Source organism: Carya illinoinensis, chromosome 11, assembly GCF_018687715.1.
Source record: "Carya illinoinensis cultivar Pawnee chromosome 11, C.illinoinensisPawnee_v1, whole genome shotgun sequence".
In the NCBI taxonomy this organism is placed as follows: domain Eukaryota; kingdom Viridiplantae; phylum Streptophyta; class Magnoliopsida; order Fagales; family Juglandaceae; genus Carya; species Carya illinoinensis.
This window is the reverse complement of record NC_056762.1, coordinates 12,492,844-12,512,422: the sequence shown is the minus strand read 5'-3', so window position 1 is coordinate 12,512,422 and position 19,579 is coordinate 12,492,844. Positions and strand designations below refer to the sequence as shown.

General features: G+C 39.1%; 1 protein-coding gene across 2 annotated transcripts in view; it reads right to left on the bottom strand.

Moving 5' to 3' along the window:
• Window positions 1–19,579, bottom strand: part of LOC122280915 (ATP-dependent zinc metalloprotease FTSH 12, chloroplastic) — a 52,321-nt gene that overhangs the window by 24,760 nt on the left and 7,982 nt on the right. For both annotated transcript variants that reach the window (XM_043092036.1, XM_043092037.1), the window contains exons 4-9: window positions 5,481–5,758; window positions 4,853–4,930; window positions 4,482–4,724; window positions 4,263–4,403; window positions 3,988–4,155; window positions 405–517 (exon numbers count right to left, since the gene is read on the bottom strand). In XM_043092036.1, coding sequence (XP_042947970.1) covers window positions 405–517; window positions 3,988–4,155; window positions 4,263–4,403; window positions 4,482–4,724; window positions 4,853–4,930; window positions 5,481–5,758 — 1,021 coding nt within the window. The remainder of the gene's footprint in view (window positions 1–404; window positions 518–3,987; window positions 4,156–4,262; window positions 4,404–4,481; window positions 4,725–4,852; window positions 4,931–5,480; window positions 5,759–19,579) is intronic.

Genomic DNA, 19,579 nt, shown 5'->3' with positions numbered 1-19,579 from the left:
ACCGCCACCTCTATTAGTAATGAAAACTCAATCTTTCATCAGTTGACCTGAAAAAAAAGAGCCTAAACTCTTACCCAACGGATGTACCGAACAATCTTAAAGCAAACTTCTAGCCCTTCCAATGACAGTAGAGTCCATTTCAACCATCATTGAGTTCAAACTCATTCTGGAAGCCTCCTCCTCTATAGGCTTTCTCCAAGGTCTAGGACTTCATGTCCTATAAACAGACCGTATTGGGTGCATAGAGAAAAAACAAGTACAGCCTACCCTAGTTGGTCCATCTAAAAGACCGCCTGACAAGAATTGCAAAGAAAACACCCATCATACTTCAAGTTTTCAAAGGCCTCTAGAGGTACTGTGCGGGAAAAGATGCAAGTGCACATTGGTAAAATTAATACACTTACTCCCCATCAAGCTGTGCAATCAGAGCCTCAAATGTTGCCCTTCTTCGCGGATCTTTCCTCGCATGCCTTCCAGCAATAGCATCAATTTCATCCACAAATACAAATGAAGGAGCCTGCAGAGAGAATGCTTAATTGTCAGTATCTAATTTTACCAAGAGCTTACTTATCAAAAAAAAAAATTACCAAGAGCTTACAGTGAAACTATATTATTCATTCAGTCATCTAGAAGTACCATATTGATACAGCTACAATATGGATATGATGCCTTTGTAGTGCTAAACATCTTGCCCAAATTAGAGATGCAGTTCACCGTTAAAGATTTAGGTTAAAAAAAGGCCTGCTTTTCTTAGTCATTTCATGCTTTTATTCCTTGGCTTGGAAGCCAGCAACTCCCCAGAAGGGATGGTAGCAACATGTGGTGAACTACAGGGAATCAAGACAAAGCTCTCTACTGGGTGTCATGAAATTGTAACTTATCCTTGTGTGGCATGTCATACAGAATTCAGCAGGGGTGAAGTAGAACTTAAGAGCCAAAACAAAAGGGAGAAAATTATTATTAAATTTTTATAAGTAAAATAACATTTTACTGAGAGTAAATAGGCATAGCCCAAGCACACAGGAGGTATACAAACCAAAGTTTTGAATTCTGTTTCGGCAATCATTTCGGTTAGACACTGGAATGGAATATTTTAGTACCGGTATGTACTGGTATACCGTTTTGGGATTATAGAATTTTTTTATTATATATATATTTCATATTTATAAAAAAAATTAATTATCAAATAAACATAATTCTATATGTCAAATAATATAAGACATTGAATCACTATATTTTATGCAGGGTTTGATTAAATCTCATGTCTAAAAATTTACAAAATTTATGATCTTTGATTTAGTTAATATAAGAAGGCTGAACTCAATCCTCTATTAGCCACCATTAAATGCAAAAGAAATAAAAGCAAGTTTGCCTTTTAAGAATAAAACTGTGAAAGACACGGAGAGAGGAGAGAGACACCAAGGAATAAAGCTACAGTTATCCTTTGGTTTGATTTGACTTTGATTTGATCGATATGTGTAAGAGCGTTGATTGAGATGTGCAGTAGAAGTGCCAGACTATTTCAATAGTGTGAAAGAAGAGAGGCTATTTTTTTTTTTTAATCGTGTAAGGGGATTTTCCCCTTGGTCCAAAGGCCCATGATATAGGCCCAAGAACATGAGAGGCCCAGGCCAACCAAGTAACCCATTGGCCCAATCAAGAGGCCCCCGGCCTTGAAACAAAGGGCAGCCCACGAATTCAAAAGCGCGGAAAACCCCATAACACAAAGAAGAAACACACCACCTCAACACCTTCCTGCGGAACCTAGTCCCACGTAGCCCTGAGCGTACAGGCAAGCCGAAATCGCGGAGAGCCCTTGATACTCTGATGAATAGGGAATGAGACCTGACGACATGAACCCAAGCAGTGAGAGGGACAAGGAGCCACACCGCATTTATTGCACCACCTCAGGGAGCCATACCGCATTAAAAAAACCTGACTAAAGAGATTGCTGAGAGGACATCCTCCTAACACCGTGCATGGGTAGCTAACCCCAGGAATCGGGTATAAAAGGCAAATCCTTAGGTGCTAGGAACTCTATCTGAACTTTCTATTCTCTTGCACCAAAACTCTAAAACGATACTGACTTTGGCATCGAAGACTCATCGGCCATCACCATGGCCCCCTTCTTGCGGTGTTTTTTTTTGTATTCGCAGACCCAAGATTGAAGACCCGAGCTGCTGAGAGCCTGACTCAAAGGCATGCAAATTACAACGTTAACAGATCGATTTTGAGATGCGAGTGGCTTTTTAACTGTACTGGAAAATGGAAATTACGTCTACCATTTAGGGCTGGTTGAGGGAGTGAGATGAGATGAGAATTTTATGAACAATAGTAAGATAATTTATGAATAGTAGTGAGATAATTTGAGTTGAGTATATTTTGGTTTTGGGAAATGAGAGAAAAAAAGTTGAATAAAAAATATTATAAAGTTAAAATATTGTTATAATATAGTTTTATAATATTATTTTTGTTTGGGGATTTTTGAAAAAGTTGAATTATTTTATTTATTTTTTGTTTGAATGTTTGGGAAAGTTCTAATGATTAGTTTAAAAATTTTGTATTTAAATTATGTTTGGGAAGGAGATAAGATGAGATTGAGAATTTTTGGATGAGATTATTTCCAAACAAGCCCTTAATACCCCCCAAAATACATATTTCGTTTAGAATATCGGAAACCGGCTGAAACACCCGAAATTGACCGAAATTTAAGACAAAAAGGAATATCAATGTGTCCCATACTGGTTACTGTTCCAGAACGATAAATTCAAACGGTTTTAAAAACTTTGACACAAACAGCAACACCTAGTTACAAAAATAAGGAGCTAGAGAGTGATACAAGAAACTCATTAAAGCAAGCCCCATTAAAAGGACAAGATGGAGCCCAAAGAAATATAGTATGGAAAAAGAAACTTCTAAGCTCATCTGGAGAATGCTCCTTATATTCAAAACTCCGGCAAGAAGAAAAGAAAAGATGAGGAAAAAGAGATACAAATGTTTAATCCACATGAAAAAAACAGTATCCACAAAGTGGCCAAAAAAAAGACAAGCCTCTTAAACAAAGTCACCTCATAACAAAATATTTTCTGTAATTCTCAGAATTAGCTTCCACCATGTCCTATAAGTCAGCTAACCCGGTAGCTGACCTAAGGAACTATCGACCACCTATTATATACTCATAAAGAATTTCTGAAAAAAAAAGTAGAATTTCCTGGCACCCAAAGTACCATCTTGAACCTTCTCATAACGGCAGAAAAATCACCCTTAGCTGATAGATTAGACAACATCAAAGGACTAATTCCTGTGGTGCAGCTTAAGTGTACATTTACAATTTGCGAACATTTTCCCCATGCTGACAGATGAGAGTTATGATTGAGCCTGGGATATTCATGCTTTTACATGAACAAAAACAAATCACTTAGTTTTTCAAACTTACAAACTTTATGGCAAGAATGGACAAAACGCCCACCTTATCTGATTTTTATTCCAAGTTTAAAAGCTCTTAAGGAAACTGAAATAGTGAATAAATCAAATGACATAAAAATATAACAAATTATATTTGAGTGATTCAAACTATTTGAGGGACTTGTAGCTGGCATTTTAAGATATCCTATAAATTCTAAGATTATATACAAAGAGCCATGAGACCATAGAAACACGAAAACTCATGCAAAACACGAAGATAATATTACTTATGTCTTGCAAAAAATTTTATTTATTCCTCTTTTTATTTTTGTTCCGTAAGTAGAGATTAATGTTTTCGGAAAGGAGTAACTCTAATATCCAGGATGAATAAAATAGGCCCTACCAAAAGTTATATCCTGAAATTTAGTAAATCAAGAAAATTAACAATTTTCCTCATTAAGTTAAGCACAAGAGTTTAAAACATTAGGACTTAAAGATGTGACGAAAATGACCAAACTTCTAGATGATGATGATTTTGATAACATCATTGCTTTTCCATATTTTAAAGAGATGGATGCTTACATTTCTCCTTGCAATAGAAAACATTTCATTGATCCTTGCTGCACCACTTTTTTCACTGTCTGTAAACTCTGCACCAGATGCGAAAACAAAGGGCAACCCACTTTCCTTTGAAAGTGTCCTTGCAAAGAGTGTTTTTCCTGTTCCAGGTGGTCCAGATAGAAGAACACCCTGTTGTGCACACACATCAATTAATGTCTTGATATTATACTTCTTCCGGATTAAAACATAGGTCCAATATAGATGCATCTATCTTTCATAAGCTAAGAAAAAGTTACCCGAACAAATTTCACGCCTTTTTCATAATACTGCATAGGGTTTCCCATATAAATCATTAACTCATCAAGAAGATCCCATACATCACCCCCTAATACTACTTCCTTGCGCATCGATTTTGCATCACCAACATCTCCAACTGGCTGCACATGTACAAAATGAATGGGAATTTATATAAGATCAAATAAGGAGGGAAACAACTGAAGAGTGAAAATATTTACCAGGATAAAATTTTCCGCATAAGCCATATCAAAGAGTTGGTTATATTTTTTGTAAAGAAACCGCTTAGAAGTGATGTTGAGAAGCATTGCAGACTCCCTTAAAAACCACAGAATCAATATCCCAGGAACCAATGCAATCACGACTTTCAGAAAATAATGAATCTGACGCTTTTGGAGGAGATCTACTTCAACTCCAGAACTGGAGATAATCTCAAACAAATAAGGGTCTAAAGGAATATCAACCTATCAAATAAAAGAATATTCAATTATAAGCCGAGGAATGGTACATTTCAGATTTGGTAGTAACAACAATTAGATGGTAGAAAACATCAAAAAATAAAAAATAATAAACTATTAAATGGTAGACTTACAACATATTCTAATGGGAAACCTTCCTTCATTGTTACATACAATCTCTTTAGGTCTTCTGTAAATACAACAGCAGCAACCTGTCCAGAGGAATCACAGCATCAGAAACTACCAACCAACTACTTCAATTGGATGCACAATGAACACGAGACACTATTTAAAGTTGGACTACAGACAAGAATGGTGCTTTCAAAAGTTGACTAATAAAACATTTGAAGTGACTCTATTACACACCATTAGCATTTTGATATTAGAAACTTGCTCTAAAAGACCAAAAACCTATGGTTAAGTTCAACTAAATCATCACGATAATAATGCACTTCAAAATTCAACAAGTAATTTTTAATTGACCATTTACATTATCTGACCAATTTTCTCTGATTGCTAATTTTACTCTAATGTCTACTTTCAAGGGAAAGGAGGAAAGTTTTACAAATCTGTACATGTAAATATGAGCTATATGCCATTACCTGTTTAGATACAAAAGACCAAAATGTCAAAAAAATCTCACTTAAACCAAATGGGGGGATAAAAGAATTGAACCTTCAAGCAATACCCACCAACAAGACATCAGTGAGCCCAAGAAGAGAGAGAGAGACAGAGAAAGGTGAAGGTGATTAAGACTTTTACCTCAGAGCAGTCAAGTTTGTGAAGAAAATAAGTGTAAGGAAGTTTAGGACGATAGCGCCACCATCTCTTGGCTATCCACAGTGCTCTACTTCCTTCGGTCTCAGGTAACTTTTCAACCACATCCTTGCAAAGACTCTTTTCAACCTCTTTCATGTCAAACTCAACTACATACTTAGCATTTGTGGAATTTAATTGCCCAGCTGACTTTTCCATTCTGAGTATGTCCTTCCATGTATGAAGTCTTTCACGCCATGTTCCTCTACTTTCTTGAACTTCCGCTGCCAAGCAAACATGAGAACAAACTGGCTGTAAGGAATCAAATAGTCCTAACGTCATTATACAGGATTGCTGTCCCTGGTGAACTGACATTATTTTACAATAATAATATCCACTAGCTTATTATTAAGTTTTATCTTGATAGATGACACGATTTTGAGGAAAAGTTATTAAAGAATCCATGTTGGTTCCTTGAAAAGGGGTTTATACTGAAAAGCTAGCCCAGGTGAAGAAGCTAAACATCTGAAATCAAACTGACAAAAATGTATAACTTTTTAAGTAAAATAACATTTTATTAATAGAAGTAAATAGGCATAGCCCAAGTACACAGGAGGTATACAAACAACATACACCTAGTTACATAAAAAGGAGCCAAAAAGAGATACAAGAAATTCATTGAAGCAATCTCCATTAAGAACACAAGATGATGCCCAAAGAAAAAAAGTATTGAACAAGAAAATTTTTAGCTCATCCGGGGAACACTCCTTATCTTCGAAGCTCTGACCATTCCTTTTAATCCATTGACACCACATGAAACACAGAGGAATCATCCTCCATACATCCTCAATATGTGAATTGGCCCTACATCTTTGCCAACATTCAAACAAATCAACCACCCTCTTGGACATTACCAAGCAATGCCCGCTCTATAAGATCTCCACCCATAACATTCTTGCCACCTCACATTGAAGTAAAAGATGATCCACCGACTCCCCACTCTTCTTACACATACTACAAGACCCCTCTTTCTTAAATTATCCAACGTCAAAACTTTCCGAAGAGATGCTGTTCATCCAAAGAAGGCAATCTTAGGTGGCACCTTACTTTTCCCAATAGGCTTCCAACGGAACAAAGTATGATTTTGGCTTGACAAAACCATATACAATGACCATACAGAAAATTTCCTATTCCCTGTCTTCATCCACAACATCCTGTCCACCTCATGATTACCAAAATGCAAGGAATACAATAAATTGTAAAAATCAGAAAGAACTCCAAATTCCCAATCGGGAGCAGATCTACTGAAATAAACATTCCACAAAGGGGAACCACTAGAACAATCCAACAGCTTAGACACTGAAGCCTCCTGATTAATAGCCAACCTAAAGAGAGAGGGAAACGTGATCGTAAGAGTTGAATCACCACAGCAAAAGTCATGCCAAAAACTGACCCTCAAACCATCACCAACCTTGAAACTAATAAAACGAGCAAAATCATCTATCCATTTCTAATATTCTTCCACAAACCAACACCATGCGCACTGAATGAACACCAACCCCCTCGCAAACTCCCATATTTCAACTCAATAATAATCTTCCATAAAGACCCCTTCTTGATGGTACCTCCATAATCACTTCCCAAGAAGTACCTTATTAAAGATCCTCATATTTCGAATTCCCAACCCTCCACTAGCAATCGGTGTACATACCTTATTCCACTTGACCAAGTGGAAGTCTCCTCTCCAACTCCTCCCCACAAGAAGGTTCGGAAAATCTACTCATTCGATTAGCCACACTTGCTGAAAAAGAGTTTAAAAATATGTGAGAAGATTAGATAGTGTACTCTTAGGGGAAGTTTGGATAGTGAGTTGACTTAAGATGAGATGAAAGTTGAAAGTTGAACAAAATATTGTTAGAATATAATTTTTTAATACTATTTTTGTTTTGAGATTTAAAAAAGTTGAATTGTTTATTATATTTTGTTGGAAGTTAGGGAAAGTTGTAATCACTAGATGAGATGAGTTGAGATAATTTTTATATCCAAACAAGGCCTTAATAAGAGTGGTTCTACCCCCTTTTGACAAGTACAACATTTTCCATCTAGCCAATCTTCTCTCAATCTTCTCCACAACCCCATCTCAAATAGCCTTCACCTTGAAGGAGGCCCCAAGTGGGAGGCCCAAGTATTTCATTGGCAATGAAGCAACCTTACAGCCCAAAATACTTGCCAACCTTCTAATATTCCTAACATCACCCACTAGCACCATCTTGGACTTCCCTATTTCACCTTAAGTCTGGAAACAGCTTTAAAACAAATCAATAGAGCCTTCATCATCTGAATGTGTCCAGGATCTGTATGCAAAGTAATAAAGTATCATATGCAAAAAGAAGATGTGAAACCATTATTAGAGCTTCCCGTTGAGAAGCCCGATAAAAAACCTGTGCCAACCGTAACTTCCAACATACAACTAAGCACATCCATAAAAATCACAAAAAGAAAGGGGAGACAGGGTCCCCTTGTCTCAAACGACGTGAGCTGTTAAAAATACTAGTAGGGGTTCCTTTAAATTTTTTTTTTATAAGTTAGTAGGGGTTCCTTTAACTAAAACAGAAAACCGAACTATAGTTACACAATGATTTATCCACATAGGCCATCCCTCCCCAAATCCACATCTCTCAAGTAAATAGAAAAAGGAAATCCCAATTCATATGGTCATAGGCATTTTCCATATCCAGCTTACATAAAATACCTGGCACTCCCGTCCTAAATTTACTCTCCAAACATTCATTTGCAATAAGAACCGAATCAAGAATCTAACACCCCTTAACAAAAGCATTTTGAGGTTTCAAAATTATCTTCTCCATAACTGTACACATACGATTAGCAAGTACTTTGGAGATAATCTTGTACATCCCATTTATAAAGCTAATAGGATGAAAATCATTGACATCCATTGCCCCCGCCCTTTCAGGAATGAGTGCTAAAAATGTCATATTGAGGCATTTCTATAACTTTTTATAGGCAAAGAATTCATGAAAAACACTCATAATATCTCCATTAACAACATCCCAATACTCCAGAAAAAATGTCATAGAGAAACCATCCAGTCCAGGGGCTTTGTCTCTTGTCATCCCTTTAACCACAAGGTGCACCTCATCCTCCTCAAACGGTCTCTCCAACCAATTTGCACTCGGAATATCAATTCACTCAAAAGCCAGCCCATCAAGTTTTGGCCCTCCACAAATGTTGTTCCGATAGCAGTGTTTCATAATAATGAACAACAAGGTTCTTAACAGTAGAATGATCATCAATAACAATATCAAGGAGGGAGATAAGTGCATGAAGTTCTTTCAAAGGGTGGCTAAGTCTCATAGAAGAAATAGCGCTATTGAGATGTTGATAATAGATGATGTAGTATCCTCGGATCAATCAATCATCAAGAATCACATTGAGTAGTATTACCACCACACATGGCGACCGGAAGTGGATGGTTTGACTTTCTCAGTACTAGATAAGCAGTGCGCACGGTGGGTAGAGAGGCCTTTTGAGGAGGAAGAAGTGGGTAAAGTAATCCGTGGCATGGCTAGTGACAAGGCTGCAAGCCCTGACGATTTTACCATGAGTTTCTTCCAAGCTTGTTGGGAAGTGATTAAGGGAAACTTGATGCAAGTCTTTCAAGATTTTTATACTAATGCCAGCTTTGAAAAAAGCCTTAATACTACTTTCCTAGCACTCATCCCCAAAAAGATGGGGTCTATGAATGTTAGAGACTACCATCCTATTAGCCTTATTAATGGGGCTTACAAGATCCTCTCCAAAGTGTTAGTGAATCGATTGAGTACAGTGATGGAAGAGGTCATTTCGAAGCCGCAAAACGCCTTTGTCAAAGGTAGAAAAATCCTAGATTCAGACTTAATTGCAAATGAAGTTTTGGATGGACAACTTAAATCTAGAGAACCCGGGTTACTTTGCAATTAGACATGGAGACAGCCTATGATCTCGTTAACTAGAAGTTCTTACTTTATTTACTTGCAAGATGTAGTTTTGGGGACAAATGGCATAAATTGGTAGAGTTTTGCATCTCTACAATTCGATTCTCTATCTTGGAGAATGGCTATCCGGTAGGTTTCTTTGACTCCTCTTGTGGTTTGAGACAAGGAGACCTGCTCTCTCCTATACTATTTTTATTCGTCAGGGAAGCTCTTAATAAGATGATTGTGGGTCTTGTGGAAGGCAGCTTTCTATATGGTTTTCCAGTAGGGAATGGAGACTATGGTTCCATGGATATTTCTCACTTGCTTTTTGCTGACGACACTCTTATTTTCTGTGGAGCAAATATCGGGCATATCCAATCTTTGAGGGCTCTACTTCTTAGCTTTGAAGTTGTCTCGGGTTTGAGAATTAGGCCTTGTTCACTTTTACAAAATTTTTCATCTCATCTCATCTCATCTAATCATTACAATTTTTCTAAATTCCCACACAAAATAAAATAAACAATTCAACTTTTTCAAATCTCAAAACAAAAATAATAATAAAAAAATATATTCTAATAATATTTTATTCAACTTTCAACTTTTATCTTAACTCATCTCATCTACGAAAACAAACGAGGCCTTAATCTCTTGAAGTCTATATTGGTGCCAGTTAGGGATGTTTCTGACGCGGAGACTTAGCCTCTATATTGGGATGTAAGGTCTCATCTTTACCCCTAAAATATCTTGGCTTACCATTGGGTGCTCTCTTTAAATCAAAGAGGATTTGGAACAGCATGGTTGAAAAGGTGGAGTGCATATTGGCTTCTTGGAAGAAGCTTTATTTGTCTAAATGTGGCAGACTTACTCTAATTAAAAACACTCTTTCTATTTTTTGTATTTGCTCCTGCTCCCATAAAGTTGCCAATCGTATAGAGAAGCTACAACAGAACTTCTTATGGAGCAGATTGGGGGAAGAATTCAAAATTCATTTGGTTAATTGGTCACTTGTATGTACCCCAATTTCTAGGGGGTGGCTTGGGAATTCGTTACTTGACGAAATTCAACCAAGCCCTGTTGGGTAAATGGTTGTGGAGGTACCAAAACGAAAGGGGCTTTCTATGCAAGTCCATTATAGATTCACATTTTGGGGAGACTTGGGGAGGATGTTGCTCAAATGAGGTACGTGGCACATATAGGGTGGGTTTGTGGAAATACATTAGGAGACACTAGGAGTTCTTCTGAAGACATGAACATATTGTGATGGGTGACCGTGTCAGATTTTGATATGACAAATGGTGGAGTGAACGTAGTCTACAAGACACTTCCCTGCCATTTTTTAGCTCACACAAGAACGTAGCTCCCGCCATTTTCTAGTGGCTCCCCTTAATGGAATGTAGAATTCATTAGGGCAGCCCATGATTGGGAGATGGAGACTATCACAAAGTTCTATGAGGCATTGTATTTTGTAAGCATGATAGAAGGTACCACAGATAAGATGAGCTGGAGCCCCTCCAAGAAAGGTAAAATCACAGTCAAATCTTTTTACCAAGTTCTAACAAGCCCTAGAATGATTGTTCCCATGGAAGAGAATATGGGAGAAGAAAACTCCTTCAAAAGCAGTTTTTTTGTTTTTTTTTAGACAACATCTCTAGATAAAATCCTCACCATAAATAACTTAGGCCCTTAATCGCCCGTGAAATCCCATTCTTTATTCTTTTTTTGATGATGGGGGAACCACCCCACGACAGAGCCCTTAGGACTCACCCTAGTGAAAATAGCACAACAACCCACCACCATGGCCTCCCACTTAAATCGCACTTTGCTCTCAAGGGAAATCGAACCTGTGACTTGGGGCTCATGCATACAAGTTTTCCCTTACAACTTGGTCTACCCAAGTGGTACCCATGGGTGGGTTATCGTGAAATCTCATTCAAACCCATCGTCCACATTCTTGAAAAGACAAGCCTCCAAAAATTCCCCAATACACTCCTCCAAGAGTTCCACAATCCTCTTATCCCACATCACAATGATACCACCGGAAGCCACACTCAAAGCAAGGAATACCCAAACCACATAAGGGCATCCCCATAGACTTTTGATGATTCTCCTATAAACCAATTGTAACTTTGTTTCTTGTAAGCAAATAGTGTCAACCTTCCATTGGCAAAATAAATTTTTAACATGGAGGTGGTTGTTGCGGTTATGAAACCCCTAATATTCCACAAAAGAATCTTACGCTTCATAAAGAAAGATTAGAAGCCCTCCTCTTACTCCTTCCACGACTTACACTCCCCTCCTTTGCATCGTAATTTATTGTACAGGTAAGTCTCTTCAACTCTCTTTCTTTTTTCGAAGTTGATTTCAAAGACAAATGATGGCCCGCTTCAATGGCAAGAAGTATGGCTCTAAACTGATCCTCAAATCCCTCACACGAATCCCCAAGCACTCCTGGATTTCTTGGACTTTCTTAAGGGCCCATTTTGAAGAACACCTAGCCAAAGTTACCCCCAGGAGCAAAGTACATAATGGCTCAAGATAGTCACCCAACTTCTCCCTTTCGGTTTGATTACAAACCAGATTCTCAATATCCCTTAAAACCAACAGCATCTCAGCACAACTCTAGTCTTCCCCTGAAAGTATAGACTCATCTTCCACCATCAAATTAAAAAGATGATCCTCCTCCTCGCACACCCCACCACTGAACCCAGGAACACACATTAGGCTTACCATCAATTTCTTTAGATTTGAAGGAGTAGAAGGGAGAGCGACATTGTCACATTCCATCCTAGTTAATACCTCCAAACTTGAAAATGCCGACAAAACCTCGGGAGAGTCAATCAATGTAACTTCTGAGAATTGAATGCTTAATCAACAAGCAAGAACCATCTGCGAACTAGTCTATGTCAACCCCGGTGCTTGAGAAGCCACCACCAGATTCGAAAATACTAGCAAAGGTAATGACAAAAACTCAGGAGATTCCTTCAATGTAACTTCTAGCAACTGACTGTTACGAAGATATGATTGGGGAGAATTATTGTATTTTTTGTGACACTTTCTTCTATAACTAGATTATATTTAGCTGCCAATTAGGGTGTAAATACTTACCTTGTATAGCATACTAGACGCTAGAAATCTAGCAATTAGCTTGTAAATTCACATTTATATAATTAAGGCAAACCCTCTAAAAAGGGCATTCAAACCAAATTGAGATGGTATTAGAGCCCCTCTGAAAAGGGCAAACCCACATTTGTGGCCTCAGCGTTGTCTGTGGGTGGTTGTGTAACAGTCGTTCTCGGTTTCGGCGAGTTCCCTAGGCAGTTGCGTGGTTGGACTTATTTTTGGGTTGAACTTGCTACTTACTTTGTTGTGACTGCTTGGGCTTATTCTTTTGGTGGCTTTCATCATATCTATTGAGAATACTATTGTTAGATTTATTGGAAAGCATTTTCTTGCGTGGGAATTTCAGTTTAAGATGTTTTTGAAAGGGAAAGAATTATCAAATCATATTGATAGTTCTACTAAAGTTCCCACTGATAAAAAAGAATTTGCACAATGGGAGGTCAAGGATGCTAAAGTGGTCTCTTGGCTGTTGGGGACGATTGAGCCCCATCTTGTGACCAACCCTCGTTATTTTACTACGGCTCAGGCTATGTGGGACTATCTCCACCGTATTTATCATCAAGACCATAGTGATCAGAAGTTCCAATCGGAGTTGGAAATTAGCAATTACAGTCAAGGTAATTCAACCATTGAACAATTTTATTTTGGTGTTATTAATCTCTGGAGCGAGTATTCTACAATTGTTCATGCTAAGGTTCCCCCAACGGCATTGGCAGCTCTTCAAGTGGTTCAAGCTGAGAGTCAACGCGACCAGTTTCTGATGAAGCTTCAGCCTGAATTTGAACCCATTCGGGTTGGCTTATTGAATCGTAATCCAGTTCCTTCTTTGCATATTTGTTTGGGAGACTTATTGCGTGAAGAATAGTGGCTATCCACTTAGATGGGTATGACTTCTAAGAAGGTCTCTTCTAAGGCTGTTAATGTAGCCTATACCGCACAAGGGAAAGGGAGGAACAAGTTGCAGTGTTTCAATTGCAAGTAATTTGGTCACATTGCCCACAATTGTCCAAAGAAAGTTTGTAACTACTACAAGAAGGAACGCCATTTCATCAAGGACTGTCGAGTGTGGCCTTAGAATCGCCAGTCTCAAGCTTTTCAGGCTGCTGTTTAGTCATTTTCTTCTTTTGCACCCCCCACTGTAAGCTCTAATTCCTTTGTTCTCACACCAGCAATGGTACAACATATGATTGATAGTACGACGGGTGCTTCTAATCATATGACTGATAGTACGACGGGTCTCCATGGTGTTCGTAAATATGGAGGCACACAAAATATTCAGATTGTTGATGGCAGTACTCTTCCTATCAGCTTTATTCTATCAAGCTGCGTTCGGACGGGACTCTGGATCGGTATAAGGCACGATTGGTTGCACTTGGCAATAGGCAAGAGTATGGGGTGGACTATGAGGAGACTTTTGCTCCGGTTGCCAAGATGACTACGATGCGGATTGTCCTTTTTGTTGCTGCATCCCAAGGTTGGCCTCTTCATCAAATGGATGTCAAAAATGCCTTTCTCCGTGGTGATCTCAAAGAAGAGCCATACATGACGATTCCACCTGGTTTGTCATCCTCTTCTTCCTTAGATGTTTGTAAGTTGAATCGCTTGTTATATGGGCTGAAACAAGCTCCCCGAGGATGGTTTGATAAATTCCAATCCACCTTGCTTCAATCTTCTTTTAAGCAGAGTCAATATGACTCTTTTCTATTTCTTTGCAAGACATCTACTGGCATTGTTCTTCTTCTGGTTTATGTTGATGATATTGTTATTACTGGGACGGATCCCGCCCTGATCACCTGACTGCAGTAGCATCTTCAAGTCACATTTCATATGAAGGATCTTGGTCCTCTTACGTACTTCTTGGGGTTGGAAGTTCATATTGATCCATCCAAAAGTTTTTTGAATCAACATAAATACACTTAGGATTTGATTACTTAGGTTGGCCTCCAGGATACTTCTTTTGTGGATACTCCTCTGGAAGTAAACACGAAGTATCGTCAAGAGGAGGGTAATCTCCTTTCCAACCCTACTATGCATCAACAATTAGTGGGTAGCCTGAACTATTTGACTATTACTCGACCTAATATTTCATTTGTTGTCCAGCAGGTTAGTCAGTTCATGCAGGCTCCACGTCATCTACATTTAGCTGTTGTTCGTCGTATTATTCGATATCTTTCAGGATCTCCTAGCCATGGGCTGTTCTTCCCTATTGGGACTTATCTTCACTTTGTGACTTACAATGATGTTGATTGGGCAGAATATCCTAATATGCGACAATCTGTTACGGGTTGGTGCATGTTTCTTGATGACTCTTTGATATTTTGGAAGAGTATGAAACAAGATTGTGTTTCCAAATCCTCCACCAAATCCGAATACTGAGCGATGTCCGCTGCTTGTTCTAAGATTCTATGGCTTCGTAGTTTCCTAGCTGAGCTTGGTTGTGTTCAGTCCGATCCTACTCCTCTCCATGCTAACAACACTAGTACCATTCAGATTGCCGCAAATCCTGTTTTTCATGAACGTACAAAACACATTGAGGTGGACTGTCATTCCATTCGGGAAGTCTTGGATACTCATATCATTTCTCTTCCTCATGTTTCTACTGACCTCCAGATCGTTGATGTGTTTACAAAGGCCATGACACAACAATGTCGTCAGTTTCTTATGGGCAAATTGATGCTTCTTGACTGACCAGCATTAATTTGACAAAGGGGATGACAGCAAGACCTTCCTTATTTAGCTTTCCTAATCTGTATATATATACTTCCTTACTTAGAAAGATTATATAAATAGTCCTAGTTTCCTTTTGTAGACAGATTTGATTACTATAAATTTGGCTTGATTCTAGTCTTGTATCATGCACACTTGTGCCATATAATGAAAGGAAATCCTCACAAATGAGGTATTCAATTCAATTTGACAGATATAAGGCCTGTCTTGTGGCTCTTGGGAACCACTAGGAGTATGATATTGATTATGAAGAAAAATTTGTACCCATTACCAAAATGACTACTGTGAGGATTATTTTGGCACTTACTGCGTCACAAGGGTGGTCTCTCCGGCAAATAGATGTGAAGAATGCTTTTCTGCATAGGGATCTAAAGGAAGAAATTTATATGACTCCACCCCTCGGCATGTTTGCTATACCTTCCTCCGAGGTTTGTCAGCTAAAACGATTATTGTATGGACTAAAACAGGCTCCACGTGCATGGTTTGATCAATTTCGCTCTACACTACTTGCTTTTAACTTTGCTCAGGGTCAATTTGATTCCTCTCTTTTTATTCGTAAGACTTCTACAAGAATTGTGCTTCTTCTGGTGTATGTTGATGACATTGTGATTACCAGCTTTGATGCTGATTTAATTCAGCAATTGCAACAGCATCTCAAGGCCTCCTTTCACATGAAAGATCTTGGTCCCCTACAGTACTTTCTTGGCCTTTTACCAGCCCCTTTATTAAAATTTGAGCCCACAACTCCAATGTCATCATTTTCCAGCCCTAGTGCCCCACCATCCCAGACTTATGGCCCACAAGCTCCCCCAAGCCCATCACCTTGTCAAGCCTCAACAGAAGACTATTGATCTTCTCTTTAATGTCGAACAGTTCCTGCTTCACCTCCACCAAAAACTCTTCCATTGCCCATCTTGATGAGCCTCCCTCGGAAATACCAACACCACCCGTTGAAACAAAAGTTTGATTGGGAATGTCAACAGTCTTCACTGCTCCGCCACCTACCTCCCTCACAACAATGCCCCAAGAGTCCAAAGAGCCCCTCAATCCATCAGAAACTAACTAACCGGAAAAGGTTTCAATTTCAACACCGCCGCCTTATGAGACCCTTCACCTCCCGACAACATGGACTTAGAAGGGACTCGATCCTTGCCGTGTGCCTAAACACTAACTCCATAATCAAAACTTTTTTTTTTATAAATAAACAAATTATATTGATCAATGGCAAAGCCAGTATTACAACTCTAATGCCCTAACTAGGTAGGCACATTAGAGACAAGAAAATCATGTAGGGCCAGGCCATTAAAATCCACAGCAATAGCCCAGTTACAAAGTGTTCTAAAAAATAAAAGTCTAGGCTCCTCCACTGATCTTTCCTAGTCTTCGAAGGTCCGCTTATTTCGCTCATGCCACACACACCACATAATGCATAGGGGAATCATCTTCCAAATAGCTTTAATTGGTTTTTTGCCCCTTATGTTTGACCAACTAGCCAACACCGCCTCCGCATTTTTAGGCATCACCAAAGCCATATCCAGTCGCGAGAATACCTCACTCCAGAGGGCCCTTGCCATATCACAATGCAAAAGGAGGTGGTCTACCAACTCTCCCCCTCTTTTACACATGCAACACCAATCTGCAATAATGATCCTCCTTTTCCTCAAATTATCTGTGGTAATATCTTCCCCAAGGATGTAGTCCATACAAAGAATGAAACTTTAGGAAGAGCCTTATGTCTCCAGATTTTTCTCCAGGGACATAGAGAATTGGGCTCTTGGGTGAAGGCCTTATAGAAAGAACGAACTAAAAAATTGCCTTTGCCTACTAGAGTCCGCCACAAAACATCCTCTTGCTGCATATTTGGTCTTATGGAATATATGAGGCTGCAGAAGTCTGCGAAGCTGCTTAATTCTCAATCTTGTGCTGCCCTACTAAAATTAATATTCCAAAAAATTTGACCCCCCACTAACTCCATAACTTCTGCCACTGAAACATCCTTGTCACTAGCCAACTGGAAAAGAAGAGGATACAAGTCTTTCAGTGCCCTGCTAGCACACCAAACATCTCTCCAAAATTTAATCCTTGATCTCGTACCCACACAAAGCTTGACATGACGATTAAAAACCCCCCATTCTCTTCTTATATATTTCCATAACCCCACTCCATAAGCCCCCCCTTACTTTTCGAGTACACCAATCCCCCAATAAACCACCATATTTCTTTTCAATCACCAATTTCCATAGAGAATCGTGTTCCTTAGCAAATCTCCATAGCCATTTGCCTAATAGCGCACTATTGAAGACCCTTAGATTTCTAACCCCCAAATAGGACAACAAACCTGCTCCAACTTAACCAAGTGAAACTTGAACTCCTCCCCCAAGCCCCCCCCACAAGAAATCACATTGAAGCTTTTCGATGCGAGCCGCCACACTTGCTGGTATTGGGAAGAGAGACAAGAAATAAGTAGGTAGGTTAGAGAGTGTATTCTTTATCAAAGTAATCCTTCCACCTTTCGACAAATACATTCTCTTCCACCCCGCCAATCTCCGCTCTATTTTTTCAATCACTAAATCCCAAACCGAGGGCGCCTTTGAGGCACTTCTTAAAGGAAGTCCCAAGTAAGTCATAGGAAATTAGGTTATCTTGCACCCCATCGTTCTCGCTAGCTGGCGAATGTTAGAAACTTCACCAATTGGCACCAAATCTGACTTTTCCAAATTCACCTCTAAACCAGAAACTGCCTCGAAGCAAAAGAGTAGGGTCTTCAACACTTGCATCTGATTTTGCTAGGCTTCACACATAATAAGTGTGTCATCTGCAAACAATAAATGAGAAACATTGATAGTACCCCTATCCAGGGTGCCGATCGAAAACCCTTTTAGGAATCCATTTTCAACCATAGCCGAGAGCATCCTACTTAGGGCCTCCATAACTATCACAAACAATAAAGGTGACAACGGGTCATTTTGTTGCAATCCACGGGAACTCTAAAAAAAAACCAACTAAAACTCCATTTATCAACACAGAGTACTTTACCGTAGATATACACCAGTGTATCCACGCCCTCCATCGTTCCCCAAATCTGCATCTCCTAAGCAAGTGTAGAAGGAAATCCCAGTTAACATGGTCATAAGCCTTTTCCATGTCTCATTTACAGATGATCCCTGAGTTCCTGGCCTTCAGTCTACTGTCGAGGCATTCATTGGAAATTAACACCACATCCAGTATCTGTCTGCCTTTTACAAAGGCGTTTTGGGGTTTCGTAATAAGCTTCCCCATCACCTCAGTCAATCTGTTTGCAAGTACTTTCGAAATAATCTTATATACCTTATTCACTAGACTGATAGGCCGAAATTCCTTTAAATCCATAGCCCCCACCTTCTTGGGTATCAGGGCAAGGAATGTAGTATTTAGACTTTTCTCAAATTTTCTAGCCAAGAAAAACTCCTGAAAAACCTTCGTAAGGTCCTCCTTTAACACTTCCCAACAATCTTGAAAAAAACCCATAGAGAATCCATCCAGTCCTGGATCCTTATCCCTAGCCATTTTCTCACTACATAAACCTCTAGCTCCTCAAAATCCCTTTCCAACCGAGAGACATCGCTTGACCCAATGGTATCAAATTCCATCCCATTCAGGGAAGGCCACCAACCCACCTGCTCTGTTAGCAAGTTCTGATAGAAATCAACTACATGGTTGTGAAGTATCTGCTCATCACTACACTCCACACCGTCAACTATCAGCTTCTCAATGTTATTATTTCTCCTATGAGAATTGATTTATCAAAAAAAAAAATTATTTCTCCTATGAGAATTTGCAATTCTATGGAAGAAACTCGTACTTCAATCTCCTTCCTGCAACCACAATGCCTTGCCGCCAAGACATCTCTTCTAGCAGTATCAATCTCTCAATCTCTATGACCAGCTCTGATCTCCTATCTTGTTCTTCCTGAGTAAGTGATTGTACCTCTTGCAGCCTCTCAATCTCTTGAAGTTCTAGCAACTTTAATTTCCTGTTTGCCCCTACATTGCCAAAAGACTCCAAGTTCCACACTCTTAGGTCTCTCTTTAGAGCTTTCAATTTACCTGCAAAAATGAAGCTGGAAGTACCTTGGCACTGATAGGAAGTCCACCACTGTTCGACCCTCCACACAAACCCTTCCAATTTTAACCACATATTCTCAAATTTAAACAGTCGACGACCATTATGAACTCCTCCACAGTCAATCAGAATAGGCCAATGGTCTAAACCAATACGGGGCAACGTTTTTGCCATACATCC